Here is an 18,123-nt window from a genome sequence, read left to right as displayed (position 1 = left end):
GTACATAGAGATGACATAATAAGTCAACCCAAATAACACAGATACATGAATAAGCATGAAAATAATCCTCAGAATTAGCACTAAATTGTATTATAACAATAACTAATTTTGTTATCTTAATATTAAAATTTTGAGATTGAATCTTGTGAGCGTCAATTATTTATTCAATATTTATATAGTGTCAATTATTATGGATTGCGGAAATTTTCAAATGAATGAACCAAGTTTCGTATTGTTGACGGTTCAAGGTTTGCAATTGCAGCCCGTTTTAAGTTCCGGTGCGGAAAGGGGGAAGCCCTCCCTCTCTCTCCCTCTCTCTGGCGAATACAATGCCTGGAAGTGGAAGCCCATCGGCTTCACTTCTTATCCTCCACCATCCCCGCTTCACCATCACCGCCCTTTTTCTCAGACCACTCGCCTCCTCTCCCGCCGCTCACCCACGCCACAACCATTTCTCTCTCTTCTCTCCTTCACGGAAATCCTATGTTCCTTTCAGTCGCTCCTTCGGCCTCACTGCCGTTGCCTCCCGTCGGCAGTCCACTGCCGCCGCCTTTTCAAGTAGTTTTAGATGCCACTCTTCTTCTCCTTCGCCTTCTTCTTCTCTATCCGCGGCGGCATCAGCGGAGTCGCTTCCTCTGGATGAAAATAATGGGGGCGGGCCTTCTGGCCGTTCCGGAGCATTGCTTCCTTCAACGGTGGCACCGGACGCTGCGCAGAAGGAGAGAATCGACGTGAATCCTCCGAAAGGAACCCGAGATTTTCCGCCAGAGGAGATGCGCATTCGAAATTGGCTTTTTCGCAATTTCAGAGAGGTTAAGTTGCTATATGGAAGTTTTGGACTTGTTTACTATGCTAGAATAGAAAATTACAAGTAAAATAAGTCCACACATTTGCTTCCAATCCTCCCTTTTTTCTCCCCCCTCATTTCAGGTCTCGCAATTGTTTGGTTTTGAAGAGATTGATTTTCCGGTTCTGGAGTCCGAGGCTTTGTTTATTAGAAAAGCTGGCGAGGAGATAAGGGAACAGGTATGTTTAATATTGACAATTTGCTCGAGCTCTATAGCAAACCCTGTAATTTCGGCTTGAATTTGGTATTGGTTTGCGAAAAAATGAGCTTGGTTTGACTTTGGTAGTAAATGAATGCGAACTAGAGAAAGAAATGCTGCAGCTCTCTTTAACTTGCTTTTGGCCCTACGTTTTCATGAGTAAACAAGCCACGCAAACAACTTTTCTTATTATCTTCTACTTGAAAAGCTGCTTGATGGTTGGAGACAGAGGTATGACTTGACATGTTAACTTAACGAATGGTTTGGTACCCAGAGGCCCACTTAACTTGGAGAGGGAGTATTTGTTTGAATCTATTAGGAATTAATTTTAAGAGATAAGGCATATCTGTAAATACCCCAAAATAGTTTGGGTTGAAATTATCCTTATTCTTTGTTGAAATGATGTCCTAGGAGATATGAAAGGTTGTCCTCTATATATGGGATCTCTAATCCCAGGGGATCATGATTGAATCTTAGGATTGGAAAATCCTTATCTTGACCCCCCCCCCCCTCTCTAGTCTTGTTGCAGTACCTTTCGTCCTTTTCCCACACCCATGCTTCCTATGTGCATTAAATCACTACAGAATTTGTGTATTAGCAATTCCACTTACTTTGCCTCTCTCCCTTTATAGTCCTGTAACTCCTGTTACAATGTTTTTCATCTCTATCTTTGATACCCTTTTTTCTTGCCTTTCATCTCTATTTACCCACAATCATTTAACCAATGACTCTTTTTAACCCTGGGGAGAGGAACTTGGTGATTATCCACCAAACTGATAGGCCTCCAATCCTTCATTTCTTTTTCCCCCGCCTCTCTTTTGCACAAGAGTAAAGAAAGAGCTCCTCTCTAATTCCCCCCTCACAGAACCATTGCATTACTGCCCAATCTTATTCAAACCATGCACTAATATTTCTTAAAGCAGTGTTGAATCCATCAAGGTCTGGAGCTTTGTCCTCATTCAAACTTTAATGCTCTTGATACCCTTTTTATTGAATTGGGTCTCTCAGTAAAATCTGTCCTAGTTAATATCTCTAGTCCTTCAACCAAAGGTTGGCTAATCATAATCTTAGAATGCGAGCCCTCATAGAAGTCCGGTATACCTTGTTAAGTCTTCTCGTTCTTGTCCTTCCCCTCGCATTAATCCTTATCTTGCTAATATGGGTGGGTCAATATTGCACATTGGCTGATTTATGAAAGAACTTAATATTAGTCTCATCATCCTTAAGTCTAAGGTATCTCATAGTTGACCTTTGAATATTTTAGGGATTAACAACTTTGGTTACTCTTTGCCGCCTTCTTAGCACGTTAACCAAATTGGTGTTAATACAAACCTCCTTACCCTATTTATCATCAAGATTGCTAATTTGGGTGGAGATTTTATAAGTTCACCTTCAATCTCTTACACACTTCTTTTTCCCCATTTTTTAGATATTACAGTGTTTTGTTGACTCGGTAATTCTGGTGTCATGTAGGACTTTGCCCCGCCCCACCCCAAAAAAATGGGCGGGGTAGAAATATTTTCTTCAATCTTATCTTTTGTCTTGCCTTTCTAAATGACAACTGGAGTAGGGTTAATATAGATGGAAGAGAAAGTAAGAGTGGGACCTTGAAAGAGGAACTTAACTAGGTTAATCTTAGGATCTATGTTTATTAAGGACTTTATAATCCGTCTCAACAAGAATATTTTGGCCTCATCATCATAAGGGATTTGATAAGTTTAAATTAGATATTGGAATAAAACACCAAACCTGCTGGCTATCAAGACTTATAACTGCTTTCGATATTCAAAATTAAATGAAGAGTTTAGCTAATGCAAATCCAAAATCCTTATTTGCACGCAGAGGTGGTCTTTCTGGCCATTGGTTTGACTTCAGTAGGTAAAGTTCAGAACTGCTGGTTGGAATATAATGTGTGTTAGTTTGATAGGAGCTTAACCTAATGACTATAGAAGACAAAAATGAGGTCAAGTCTCGAATTCTGCAACAAAACAATCATTATTTGTGATTCAAAGGTGAGATTTCTGATATTTTAGTTACTTATTTTTATGCTACTATGGGACATGGGTATGATAAAGTGCCTCCTCATCTTATAATGTGACAAATATTCAATTCCAGTTTTTATAATTGCAACCTAATATGAATTGTGGCACACACAAATGATGGCATTGTGATAATTCTAGATTCTTGATCTTTTATCTTCTTGTTAAAAGCAATATTTTCTTCATCACTGAACTTGGCATTCTTCTTTGATATAGTTCCAGGTATTGAGACTCATTGAGATAAGTTGCAAACTGTAAATTCGTTGGCATGCCAAACCTAAATTTGAATCAATTTAAAAGTGAAACCTCACATTTTAGAGATTTTACTGTTAGACTTGATAAAATTCTATGTATTGCAATTGCAGCTTTATTGTTTTGAGGATCGCGGGAACCGTCGAGTTGCATTGAGGCCTGAACTCACGCCTTCCTTGGCAAGGCTTGTTATACAGAAAGGGTGCTTGAATGTAGTTTTTTGTTGCTATTATTTCAAAAGCGTTTCCTTGCAGTTGCTGAATTGCAGTGCAGTTTTTTGTAAAATTTAATTATTCACCTACTTATATGTTCTTTATTCATACTTTTGTATCTAGGTGAGATGCCAAAATTTGATCTCCATCTTCTTTTCCCTATCTATCCAGAAAATCTGTATCCTTGCCATTGAAATGGTTTGCCATTGGTCAATGCTGGCGTTATGAGAGAATGACTAGGGGACGGCGTCGAGAGCACTATCAATGGAATATGGATGTTATTGGTGTGACTGATGTTACAGTGAGTCAATTCAACATGCTTTACTGGATGTTTTTTCCTTTCTCTTTCTCTTTATACGATGAGAGTTTACATAGTTTTATGTGCTAAAATTTGTCTCTTTTTCATGCTTTACTGGATGTTTTATGTTTTTTCCTTTCTCTTTCTCTTCATACGATGAGAGTTTACATAGTTTTATGTGCTAAAATTTGTCTCTTTTTCATGTTCAAGTGATTCTGTTCTGAGTGGTCATTGCTACTCATACTTACTAGGGAAAGGTCATTACTAGTCCTTGGAAGGTTCAATTTGAATGCTTTTTCTTTTCCTTTTTTTTTTTTTTGGGGGGGGGGGGGGGGGGGTGTGGGAAAGGAAGATTCATGGAGATTTTCGTGTGACTTTTGATGATTAATATTTGGTAATTCTTGTAAATGAGGGGTATATTTTGGGAATATTTAACTCTTAATGAATGTTGGAAAATATTTTACATTAGGGATTGGTTTGTTTCACTTTGTGTGTGTATGGGCCTTATGGAGAACCATCATTTATAGCCATTTTTCTTTTGTTCATTCTCTCTCGATGAGTTGTGTACAACTTTAAATATATGGTGTTTTTTTTTTTGGGATCAATGCTGTTATTTAGGGTTCAACATGTCTTTAATAGTGATTTCTTCTGTATCTCTTTACTTAAAAAAAAGGCTTCAAAATATGATAAATCTAGGAGAAATACAATGATATGAATGGAAATGAGCATGGTCGTGAGAAATAAAATCTTTTGTAAGTGATGGTATTCTGAGAGTTTGAATCACAAAATATTGGTTTGCACATATGATAGAGTGGTTTAATGTTATTCACATGGACATAAAATAGTGTTGTTTAATGTTATTTGAAGTTAATACACATGGAAATATGATTGTGACTTGTTTTTATAATATCAACCATAATAAGAAATGGTATGCCCTGCAAACAGCAGATAGTCTAGATATGGAACGGACTCATGTGGCAAGTCCTATTCAAAATCTACAAGGGAAGTAAAGCCATGCATGTGAAGACATAATTGAAGATGGCTGCATATTAAATTGGAGATGGCCACAATTGAAGCAAGTGTTATGGTAGCTAGTTGTTTAGTATAGATAACAGTGTATTTGGGCTATTAGAATGTAAATAATCATTGAGCATAGCAGGGGAAAATGTCCCAACATGCAGGAACGCATGAAGCACACCCAAGCGCACACTGTAAGTGCACATGGCTAGTGGTTCGTGCACATGGGCGAGACCCAACGGCTTTTGGTGCCCAAACGAGCTTGATTAGTATATATAACTAATCAAGAGCGCCTAAAATAGCATGTTGAATGAAATCAGGAAATCAGTTTCCTTCTTAATTCTTTTCCCTCCTAAATTTCACTCTTCTTTTTCCCTCCAAATTCTCTCAAGTCTTCTCTCTTTTTTCCTCTTGCCATTCTCGATTTCACTTGTTAGATCAGGAATCTGACAGCAAGCATGAATATTAATAAACAAATGGAAGCTTGGAATGAAACAATTGAATAATGGAAGCTTGGAATGAATTGAATAATGGAAGCAAGAAATGAAAACATCAAGTGGAGGCTGAAAGGCCCCCACTTGGCTCATCCAAGAGGCTCTTGGTTCAAGTTGCAACCACCTTCGATGATCACCACCGACCAAGAGTCTCTCGGTTCAAGCTGCCACCATCGAGAACCTCTCGGTTCTTGATGTCCCAATGCTTCTTCAAGTCTCGAACCAAATATGCTGCGGAATATACCAAGAATATACCCGGAATATGCCATCCGAGAAATTTGGGATGGTTGCCACGTGTCCCCCTCTCCCTCTTCTATAAATAGGAGGCTTGCCTCCTTCCTCAGGCAGGCTCACTCATTTGCTAGGACTCCATTTTGCTCTCAAGCTCGAACTGACTTAAGCATCGGAGGGTTTGCGCAGGGGTTTCCCGCGCCTCTCATTGTTTGTTAATTTTGCAGCCCTCTCCATTCTCTAGGGCCAGTCGGTTCTTCAGGTCCAGACAGTTATTTGTGGTCTTTCAGTTATTTTTGCCTCCCATTCATTCAGGAGACGGTTCTAGAGGCAATTTCCTAGTAGCGATTTTAACTGTTGATTCAATAGAAATTATCAAATGGCATGTGAAGGCGAAGCAAAGCCGGTGATCCTCGGCCATTGAATTGCAATTGAGGGCTAAGTAGATTCGATAGATTTGGAAGCCATTTCATAAACTACTACAGTGATCAATTCCCAATTTCGGCGAATTCTGTTGGTTGCATTAGTGTCGATAAATGTGGCAGAGTTGTTAAGCCTCGGCCGTGGTTTCAGTTTGATTTAAAGGAAGTAGAGACAGATTGAGTCACAAGAAGTACTCTGGGCTTTCGATTCGAAGTGTGAAGGCAAAGTAGGAGGTTAATTCTTGGCTGCACATCCTAATATTCTTACAGTTGATCAAGGAAGGCAAGCAACCTAAGCAATTTCGATGGTGAATTCCGGCGATCTGGCAGAATTCCGGCGAATGGAAGGTTATGCAATAATCAACGTTGTGTAGGTCCTGAGACAACAAATCCTAGCTGTAATTGAAGGCAATTCAAAACAGCGAAGTCAGTTGATTATCGATTGATTGATTTCTTATACTTCTCTATTATTAATTTTCAATGGTGATTTTCGATTGTGATTTGGAGTTGATTCTCAATTGCTGCGATTTTGACTGTGATTCTTGGCTGAGAGTTAGGGATTCTAGGGGACTCTAGAAGGCCGATCAAGTCACTGTAACTGTGCGACTTCTTTCGCTCCTAAAATATGTTTGACTTTGAAGTGGAATAATGCCTGCAATTTGCCACTTCTTGAATCAATTTTAGAGGCGACTGTTGTGAAACAAATATGGAAGGGAAGTGTGGGATTTAGGATGTACAAAACTCCTGCTCCTTGGTCTTTGGCTTGTCCTGTTCAAGAGATGTTGACCTTGGGGAGTAGTTCACACATGAAACAATACGAGTCTCAATTGCAATAGAAGAATGCTACAGTCTTAGTTGGATACAACAAAAATCATGAGGAGTTTAGCCAGAATCAGGAGACATGGGAAAACAAAATTAGATAATAAGTTCATTCAAATGCACAAGGAAACAAGCAGTGTGATACACGAAACGTGCAAGGAAATAGCCTGTGTGTTATGCGAGCTTTTGCAGGAGTTTGCGATGCGGTGATGCTGTCTAAGAGGTATCAGGTCAGCATTCCCGTTGAATTATTTGATAAATTGAGAAGAGATGTTTCAGATGACCATCTTGGAAGTTCAAATCAAAAGATGATTGATTTAGACAATCAATCATCAGGATTGAATTATTGTAACACAAAACTCTTGGAGGAGAAAATTGTTGAGAGTGAGCCTTTAGAATATTCTGGTGAACAAAAAGAAAAAGATGTTGTTGAACTGTCTGCATGGAATTAGGAAGCTTCGACTGAAAAATCGATCAATATTAAGGAAGTTGGTGCTGGAGTCCTTCGGTAGGATTTTGATTTACAAGGATTTGAGGGACCAACTGAAGTGAGCTTGTCAACGGTAATTCAAGATTTCGGAGATGAAAGAAGATTGGATAAGGAGATCTTTGTAGACCACATTTCACAATAGCAGGAAGCTGATGATCTGGTTGATATGCAGGCTACAAATCAGAATGGAGATGAGAATTGCTATGAAGATGGCTTTCACGCATTTGATAGTCTGGACAACGACATTGTTTCATCAGATAATCCGACTATTAATCATGTTGGGGATGAACCTCGTGATGGAGGTCATGTTTCAGCCATTGAGGAACATGTGGAACTTTCTCATCCCTTCCTATACAATCAGTATGTCCGGACAAGGAGGGAAATTGTAGGGATGGACATTGGGACACCATTGGAGGAGAAAATTGTGGAAGATAAATCTTGGGTGTACAATAATGAGCAGGAAACAACTCAAGAGGAAGAGTTTTTTGCTATTTTATTTGTTCAAATTCCAGTTGCTGAGCGGCAATGTTAGATCGGCTTTTGTTTGGCAAAGAAATTTGAGTCCCTTACTATTACTGGAATTGGTATGATTGGAGATATATCCTCAGCTGAAATACCTTCTAATGTGGTGAAGGTGTGTGATTTGGTAAGGAATTTCGGGGATAGTTGGTAGTTGGGGGAAAGCTAAGGGAGATATAGCTAAAGAAGTCAAAAGTTTTGTTGTGGGAAACAAAGCCCCCGCTAATTTGTTTGTTCTTACTCCAACTAGCCAATTCAAATTTCTGTCTATTGTTTTGAAAGATGGACCGATGGCTGGGGTTGGCGTTGCAACAGCTCCTAGTTCTGATGCTCACAGACAACCTTTGTTTGAGTATCCAAGGCGAGGCTACAATTCTCCATTGCTGCATCTCCAGGATATTGCTGATATTTTTGCAGTAGAGAATGACAGTTGGTTTGTCGGGAATACAATAACTGCAGCTATGGATGCGTGTCTGCCATCCTTACTTGTATTAGACGGTGATGAACTATTAAAGGAAGACATGGACATAGTTAGTCCCTCCTTTGGACTCCAAGTTTCAGCTACTAATTATGTCAGACCGGGAGTGGCTGATCATGTTCTTAAATTGGAGACCAATCTTGATTGGACAGCTATTGCAAGAGGTGGTTATATTGGGCTTGAAGTCAATAAGTTTTCTTTTATTGAAGTTTTGGGTCAACTTATGCCTGGAATTGATCTTGAGAACCTAAGAACGAAGAAGAAGAGGCCTAGGGGGAGAAAGAAAGAAAGAGGAATAAAACAAATAGAGAAAAATGGTATTGGATAAGAGCAGTGGCCAATTGTTGTAAGTTCTTGAGGATAAGAACTCTCTCAAGGAGAGGGGAATTGTTACGACCCTAAGATCTCCAAGGATAGATTAGTAAATATAATAGTAGTTAGCTTACATGCATTACTATATTGTACAACTATTCAGAGGGTTTACTAGAGCAGTAATTGTAATTTTCTTTCTTTTTCTGTTATAAATAATTGTCCTTAGCTATAGGCAGTTATGCTTATTGTTGTACTGCACATGGGTGCATGTGGGAGGCTGTTAAGCTATATATGCGCCACAGCTAGAGGATGGGAAGGAATGTTTTGAATTGATAATTGAATTCTCATTTCCCTCTCATGAATTCTCTCTCAATTTCCCTATGAACTCTCTTCCGTTCCTCTGATTTCTCTCTAATCTCCCCTCCTTGCTGTTTTCTTTGTAATCCTTCCCCATTTCTTGCTGCAGTCCCTTCCCCTTCAGTCTAATTCCCCCTTGAATTCTTCCAATTTCCTATCAAAATCCTAGGTAAACCCTAGGTACACGACAATATATTGAATAACTTGTCATGGCTCTTTCTTGTAACTATATTAGACCTTGACTCCAATTTCTCCCTTGATTTATCTTTACTATTTAGTTGTTTAATTAGGATCAGCAGTTTGTGGAGAGATGTCTTCATGTATACATTGAAGGAGAATATCCCAAATACTCTTAAATTGTGTTTTAATAACCCACCTTTTGCCTCGATAAAACTGTTCAGAATTTATATTAGTTTGATTGTATTAGATGTTGTACATATTAGCTGTACCTAGCTCAGGTGACTTGTACATAACAGCTACAGAATTATAGCATAAATATTTGTAAACCCTACCTGAATAGAATTCAGTTTTTTTTCCCCCTCCAATCTCTCTTTTTCCTCTCTTATTTTCTCTTAGTTTTGCATATCGTTTCACAGAACTATGAAGTTGAACTACAGAGCTTAGTTTATATTGTTGTGTGAGTTTCAATAACATGCATGGGATATTGACTCTAGTCTTGTGAAACATAATCATTTGCTATTTTTCTTTATAGGCTGAAGCTGAGCTTATTTCTTCTATTGTCACCTTTTTCAAGAGAATTGGGATCACGTCATCAGATGTTGGGTTTAAGGTTTCCAGTCGAAAGGTGTGGATGACACTTGACATTTATTTATGTTGACAACTAAAGCAAGTGACAAATTTTTCTGTCATTTTCCATATTTGTTTTCTTAGTGGTGTTCAATTTTTTTTTTTTTTTTTGGGTGAAAGATCAGTCTTTGTATGTTAAAGCTTTTTTATGAGAATATTAATATTCTCTCTCTCTCTCTCTCTCTCTCTCTCTATTAACATGTGGCCATTGTTTCTTGCATGATATAAGTTTGCATGTACTGGTACTTCGCTTATTTTCTTCTCAGTTGATATATAAAGTTCAGATATACTTGGACTATGAAGCTGTCATTGGATTGATTCTAACAGTGGCTTGTTTGCCCTTTCATTTCTAGATATGGGTTCTGAATGTGGATGGTTTATGCTTGGTTACTGGACTCTCTCTTTTTGTGAGCTATTGGAAAATGCTTGTATCACAAATTGTAATCTTTATGCAAGTGTACAAGTAAATCAGTTTAGCATTTTTTGGTTGGAAACTTCTGTTTTTCTTTTCTTTTCATTTTACTTTGGGGAAGTCTGATTTATGCCATGTAATGAAGAGTAGTGAAAACACTGATTGTTGATAAGCCATAAGCTACCAGAAAATAAGCCACAGGGTACCAGGTTACCAAATAAGCTGTTGAAAGAGCTTATAAGCTGGGTGGATGATAAGCTCTTTATGATTTTCCAAACAAGTCAAAGAAAATTTTAAGCTCTTGAACATTTTATAATCTTTCTTTGACCAAAATTTAAGCTAAGCCAAACACCCTATTAGTGTTTGTCATGACCCCCAGGATATAATAGTAAATATAATAGAAATTATAGTTTAATTACAGTTATTATTTATAGTTGGAGCAATTATGAAGTAGTGGAAATAGTGGTAACCGTTTTGTAAAACTGTTGGATAGCTTTATATATAAAGCTATAACCCATAGTGCTGATGGGCATCACATCAGAATTGAATGAATATTTCATAATTCTAGTTTCTCCCTCGTTTCTCTGTTTCTCTCTACTTTCTGTCTATTTCTCCCTCATTTCTCTCAATTTCCCCCTATTATTTTGTCTGTCTCTCCCTCATTTCTTTCTATTTCTCCCTCAATTCCAATTCTATCTTCAAAGGAAATATTAATTAGGAGTAGGGTCCTGACATTTGGTATTAGAGCATCAGTGTCTGACTGTGATCTAGGGTTCCTAGTAGTTGATTTTGATCAGAACAAGGCAGTTATTGGAGGCAATTTCAGAGCAGTTACTTGGCTTCAGATCTAGCTTTATTTTGGAATTTCTCCATGGCTGATAGTTACCGGACGCTTGAAGCTTCTATGGATAGATTTGAAAGGAAATTGGACAAACTCATGATTATGATGGTCAAACGATATTAGGTTAGTCTTTCAGCTGAATTACTTTCTCATGATTATGATGGCCAAACGATATTAGGTTTAGTCTTTCAGCTGAATTACTTTCTAAGAAATACCTTGATCCAATTATTCAACAAAAGAGACCAGTCCCTATGACGTGATCCATAGAACTCCGTAAGTTAACTTGCCGGAGGACTTTCTGTCAAATGAGAAGGATGAACAAATTCTGGAAGATAGTGAGTTTCCCTTGAAAGAAGATGAACAATCTGAATTGGTAAAAAATGTTGATTCATTAGATATTCTAGTTATAAATCATGTCAGAGATGAATCATTAGATATTCTGGTTATAAATCATATTGGATATGAAAGTTGCAATGAAGGGATTTTGCAGCCATCCGATGAGACGTATGCTCTTGGCATCTACTCTAGGCTGGATGGAGGTCAGGTTTCGGCCATTGTGGAACCTGTGGAACATTCTTACCTCTTCCTATGCAAGCCAGATGCCAAGAAAGGAATGTCCATTGCCGGAAAAAATCAATGTGACACCATTGGAGGAGAAATCTGTTGAAGATAAACCTATGGTGTACGATAGCAAGCTGGAAGCAAAAGATGCGTTTAAAGAAAAAGCTCAAGAGGAGCAAAGGAGGATTCAAAAGGAACAATTGAACCGGACTGAACAAAAAAATCATGATGCATTGCAGATTAATAGTAAATGTAATAGTAATTGTAGTTTAATTGCAATTATTATTTATAGTTATGAGCAGTTATTTGTAGTGGAACAATTATGAAATAGTTGAGAAGTAGTAGAAGTAGTGGTAACCACTCGATAAAACTATTGGATAGCTTTATATATAAAGCTATAACCCACAGTGCTGATGGGCATCACATCAGAATTGAATGAATATTTCAGAATTGTAGTTTCTCCCTCATTTCTCTGCTTCTCTCTCATTTCTCTTGGTTTCCCCCTATTATTCTGTCTCTCTCCCTCATTTCTTTCTATTTCTCCCTCAATTCTAATTCTTTCTTCGAAGGAAACATTAGTTAGGACTAGGGTACTGACATTGTTGTGGGACTCGATATCTCAGATCAATGCAATTATTTCTTTCTTCAGCTTCACTGCAGGAGATATTGTCCAGATTCCGTGATTAATTATCCAACCTGGGGAGTGTTGTATATACTTCATAAATTCTATTGCAATTTAACTGTGGTCTGCTCGATCTATTTTCTCATATTTTATTAATTGTTAATATGTTTATTTTAATAAGCAAATTACTTACCAGCTGATAAATATCTCTATCTTATTCCTTTCTTTGTCCACTTTTTCAGGTTTTACAAGAAGTGTTGAGGTGTTACTCCATACCAGATAATCTATTCAGCAAAGTTTGTGTCATTATAGATAAGGTCAGTAATATAGGCGAGGATTTCTGTAGTCGTGTTATTCTGTTGCATGGTCAGTCATTTTTGCAAGGCTCTGATTTCTTGTAGATCTTCAAATTGGATTTATTTTCCACCAATTGTTTACATTTTTCATTCTCAAACTAAATATCTGGAAACATGAGTTCAGATTCTAAGAAAATTGAATTGAGGTGTTAGGAACTAGCTTTAAAAGCTGCTCCTAATGACATGGATCCAATCTATCACCTAAATTCCTTCTTGCTGTATGCTCTGTAAGACCTGCATTTACTAGACATCTCCATCCACTTGGATCTGACACTTCTTTGTACCTAATGTCCAATCTGTTGTGTAAATTCCTTGTTTTTTCTTCTTCCTCTCTCTTTGTAAGGCTGCTAAGTTACTATTCCTCAACTGTTGTTCGTAGACACTAACAGTTTTTTACACCAACTACTGACATTTCAGTTCTAAAACCCTATACAATTAAAGGTTGCTCAATTCTGAACTTTTCCTCTTATGTTGCCTTTAGTTTAAAATGTGACAATCTTAAAGTAGCTATTATCCGGATGATTTTCCAGCCAAGTGTATCTGCAAGTTGAAAACTGGCAGTTGGTAGACTAAATTTGATCCATTAACCATGTCCTCATACTCAAACCTTAATCCAACTAGCTTATTATGGCCTACTTTCCGTTCTAAAATCAATAGTGAGCAGGATTCACTGTTCATCAAATATTTCATTACTAATTTTTATGGTACTTGGCACTTACTCTTTGCCTACTCGCTTTTGTCTTTAGATATTTTACTATGAACTGGAATTAATTTAAAAGGTTAGGGGACCACAGAAATGCTCAGTGAATGGTCATCTGAATATCTATATACACATTGGACTTGACCAAGCCTTTTTCTGGTTATGCTTTGACACTTATGCGTATTCTGTTTTTGAACATGCATGTCATATGGGATTAAATTGATGAGGGATCAGATATGCTATGAGGTTTGATGAATTCAAGACCTTTTCTGATGGGTAAGGACCGAGAATATAGCTCCTCTGTTAAAGTAAAGACAGTCTTCTTCATTTGAGATTGATTGGAGATTAGTGAGGACAACTTTTGCTAAAGCTCTTTTTTGCAAATATTTCATTTTCTTTCTGGCATGAATGTGGTATATGCAGTTGTAGATTCCCAATTAACAAGCTAGGTCTGGGTTTTACAAACTGTTTCACTTATCATTTTCACTACTACTGTTTTGAGGGGTGAACTAAACATGCTTGTACTGTGGAAGTTGCTTTCTTGAGTTCATATTTTATTGTGAATGGTTCTAGAAGATTATGGCACATTAGTGTTGAGTTGCTTGTCTATACTATTTTAACATGTGTATCGTATTCTATTTATCATGTTTCTCAAGTTTGTTTTTGTTTGTGAAGCCCTTTTGTTGCTACATGTATCTTTATATAGATTGAAAAAATCCCTGTTGATGAGATTAAGAAAGAGTTGAAGTCTGCTCAATTGTCAGAGGCTGCCATTGAAGGGCTTTTGCAAGTTCTTTCTTTGAAATCTTTGACGTTGTTGGAAGGTTAGTACATGCAATACTTGAAATGTATTGAAAGGGCAAGTGGGAAACTAAATTTTGGCTTTTGGATTGTATTTAAAAATGATAATTTTTGGCATTCCTCAATTTTTGTTAGGTATATTGACCCTTAATGATTCTCCCAAACTAATATCTCTCTGGGGTTAAAGTATGTTTTGTGTTAGCATGAGTACTCTCTTGAAGTATTATAGAAATAACACTGATAACACTTTTAAAAGTAGCAGCCACTTTTTTGTTTATCTTTAAGGAGCATGACCACTTCTATGAATGTTGTCATTGCAATGTTGAGAACATGTTAGACACTGACGCTTGTTGGATGCTTTTAAAGTCATAACCTTAATTACCAGGAAGTTATATTTGGTCGGGAGAGACCTGCTCCCATGGTATACCTCATGGATATTGATACTCACATGGTAAACTTTTTGAAGAACATTTAATGAACTAGAAAACCCTTTGGGAAACATGTAGAACATGGTTATGATGCCAATAGGGAAGTACAAAAACTCAGAAGGGAAACTTATAGAAAGTGACCTGAAGTTATTTGAAAATTTAAAGTATGCAGTTGCTTTGATTTTCAATTAGGCACCTTTTTTATTAATTTATTTCTTTTGGGTGCGTGCCATTTTCCTTTAATTCTTTTGGGTATGTGCCATAATTTTCCTTTATAAAGTATACACAAATACCTTCATTGACCCTTGCAAAATGAAGAGTCTTATACATTGGGGACGCTCTTTTAGGCTTAGTGGTCTTAATATTGCCATTTGATAGTGTACAAGCTGAAAAGATGGAATCTGTGCAAGTGGATTGTTTACAAAAATCTTTGTTTTATTCAGATATCAGAACTTTCCATTTTTTCAATCAGTTTGGACTGAAAATGAGATTTGGCCAGGACTTGTTACCATTTTACCAAACCATTTTGGTAACTGCCACTTTACAAAAAATGAAGAATTTCGGTAGAGACTTGAATGAAAACTACCGTAAATAATTCATTCGATGGTAATGGAACTTATACACAAAGAGTCCTAAAAACAGTTAACTTATCTCCTAGATATCAGCTCACCTATCTCCTAGATATTCTCCTATTTTATAGGAGAAGATTACAACTTAATTTACAGATAACAAGATAATCTACAAACTTTAAATAATTTTCAGAATTTATCTTTTCCAGCTTATCCAGTGATAAAGCTTCTTCTTCCGTGAGATTATCTTCCAAGACTCCTAATGGATTACAACTTCTTCCAACAAAAAACAATGATCTCCATAATTTTTGAAAGGATTTGCCTCCTTTTTGCTATTGCCTTGCCTTTTCTTTGCACAATATTCCTAAATTATCCCCATCTGATATAGGGTGTGATTTGTCTAGGTTAAACCTAACTTACCAAGAATAAAATATCAAGCCTTTATCCCACTATATGTGGTCAATTATATGAATTCTAGCTCGTCAACTATTTCTTTCTATGGTATTATCTTTTGTAAGGCCTTTATAATTCATACCGTACCTATGTACTTCCCACCAAGTTTCTTTTTTTGGTCTTCCTCTACCGGTTTTGCTACATACTTGTTCTATTCCATCTACTCTTAACAAGAGCCTCTATTAGTTTTTTTATATAACCAAACCATCTTAATTGTGTCTAACACATCTTATTTATACCAAGAGCCATTCTGACAATATTATGGGTAACCTATTTTCTAATGTTATCTTTTAATGTATGGCCATACATCTATCTTAATATTATCATATCCATTACATTCATATTTAGTATATGTTGGTGTTTTATTGCCCAACATTTTGCACCATAAAAAAGAGCTGGTATTATAGCTATTTTATAAAATTTTTGTTTTAACTTTAATAGAGTCTGACCATCACATGAAGTGTTGGATGCACTTTTCCCTTTTAGCAGTCATGCCTTAATTCTGTGGTTAACATCCTTATTAGTCTCCCCTTCGTTTTGGATGATTGATCCAAGATATTAGAACTAATCTTTTATGGTACAATTTGATCATCATGTTATTATTGTTGAATAATTCATGGAAGTATTCACGGAAATATGCATCAGCCTTTTGGAAAGAGATAAGTCAGCCTTTCTAAAAATCAGCTTTCTAAAATCAGCCTTGGTCCTATCCTCCATATTTAGAAAGCTGTTTAGTTTTTCGAGATTTTCTAATATTGTTGTTTCCTAATTTTGTGTTGTATCTTTTGTTTCCTTGTGCAGTGTATAGTGTATCTTTCCATTCTTTGTTGCTTTCCTAAAGTGTAACTCTCATCCCTATTAATAGGGAATGTAATACCATGCATAGATATGAAAGTAAGAGAATTATTCTTGTTTATTCTACATTCATCAGCCTACTTTCTACAATTATTGTTATTATTATTATTTTGCTGGGTTTTGATCTTCATTTTTTTTATAATAACATCATAAACACTTAAATTTTTACTAAACTTACACTCCATATTTTTAGTTTTCAATTTGCCTTAACTTAAAATCTCTACATCTAAAGTGTTCCTCCATATTTCGAGCTTAGCATTCACAACTTCTCTTTACTCATACACCAACACAATGTCACCTGCAAATAACATACACCACATGTTTTTGACATGTGTTTTTGCTCCATGATACATGCCTTTAATAACCTATATCAAAGTAATTCAAGCCCCTTTCTTCTCATAAACTCTCCATAAGACTTCTTTAGGGATTTTGTCATAAGCTTTTTCTAAATATATAAATACAATATGTAAATCCTTTTGTTTATCTCTATATCTTTTTATTAAGTGCCTCAACAAGTGTACGACTTCTATTGTTGACTTACCAGGCATAAAACCAAATTGGTTTTTAGATACTTCGATTTCTCTTCTTAATCTTTGCTCAATCGCTCTTTAATAAGTTTCATAGTGTGACTCATTAGCTTAATTCATCTATAATTTTCACAACTTTGAATGTCTCCTTTATTCATGTAATGAAGGCTCACAAGAGTTCCGAGAATGCACCACTCCTATAGATTGGATGGTGAAAACTATCTTCAATGGTCCCAATTGGTGAGGACTTTTAAGAAGGGCCGAGGGAAGATAACCCATCTCACCGGACTAGCCCCTAAGGAGATGGATCCAAGCTTTGTTGCCTGGGATGTGAAAGATTCAATGTTGATGTCATGGTTGTGGAGTGCCATGCTTTCGGAGGTAAGTAAAAACCATATGTTTTTATCTACCACTAGAGAAATTTGGGAATCCGTGAAGATGACCTATTCTAAGGTGTAAGATGCAATGATTGTGTATGAGATTAAGACTAAAATCAATAGTACAAAGCAAGGGGCTCTAATTGTGACTGAATATTACAATCAGATGAATGGTTTTTGGTTGGAATTAGATCATTGGATATAAAAATGGTGTGTAGTATAGATGCCATTATCTTAACCTCCATGTTGGAAAGAGATAGGATAGTGGAATTTTTGGCAAGTCTCAACCCTGAGTTCGATCAAGTAAGGGCTCAAATACTTAGCAGGGAAAAAATGCCATCCCTAAATGAGGTTTTTTTGTATAGTGAGAAGTGAAGAACATAGAAGGGTAGCCATGTTTTTTGATCATGGCATGGAGGGATCAGCTATGGTGACTAATAAGGGGCAGGGGGCATGGATGAAGCCTCTGCAAGGTAGAGAATAGTCCTCGTCAAAGCAAGCAAAGGAGGGGTTTTGGTGCTCGTACTGCAAAAGGCCTAGACATACAAGAGATACATGCTTTAAATTGCATGGTAAGGAGGTAGTACTAAGCAAACTTGGAGGTTTCAAGAACTTGCTGCCAAAGAATCAGGGGAGAGCCTATCTCTCCACTAAAGAAATAGAGGAGACAACTGAAAAGATTAACTCTATAGCCTCCCTAGACTTGGGAGAACTGAATGCAAAAGAGATTGGGAAGCTGAAATCTTTCCTTAAAACTCTCCAAGGTGAACGCTCCTTAACTCAAGCAGGTATGTGCCTTAATTCTGAGCTTTCACTTGCCTCGTATAC

The 18,123-nt window shown here is 36.9% G+C and overlaps 1 protein-coding gene across 1 annotated transcript in view; it reads left to right on the top strand.

The window, feature by feature from the left end:
• Nucleotides 1-239: 239 nt before the first annotated feature.
• Nucleotides 240-18,123, top strand: part of LOC127806065 (histidine--tRNA ligase, chloroplastic/mitochondrial) — a 58,805-nt gene continuing 40,921 nt past the window's right edge. Inside the window, exons 1-7 of the mRNA XM_052343057.1 lie at nucleotides 240-812; nucleotides 931-1,026; nucleotides 3,451-3,539; nucleotides 3,721-3,850; nucleotides 9,699-9,791; nucleotides 12,472-12,546; nucleotides 13,992-14,109. Of these exons, the coding sequence (XP_052199017.1) occupies nucleotides 330-812; nucleotides 931-1,026; nucleotides 3,451-3,539; nucleotides 3,721-3,850; nucleotides 9,699-9,791; nucleotides 12,472-12,546; nucleotides 13,992-14,109 (1,084 nt within the window). The 5' untranslated portion in view covers nucleotides 240-329. The remainder of the gene's footprint in view (nucleotides 813-930; nucleotides 1,027-3,450; nucleotides 3,540-3,720; nucleotides 3,851-9,698; nucleotides 9,792-12,471; nucleotides 12,547-13,991; nucleotides 14,110-18,123) is intronic.

This window comes from Diospyros lotus, chromosome 7 (assembly GCF_014633365.1).
Source record: "Diospyros lotus cultivar Yz01 chromosome 7, ASM1463336v1, whole genome shotgun sequence".
NCBI lineage: Eukaryota > Viridiplantae > Streptophyta > Magnoliopsida > Ericales > Ebenaceae > Diospyros > Diospyros lotus.
Note: the sequence above shows the minus strand (reverse complement) of the source record. Positions and strands in the feature narration are given on the sequence as shown.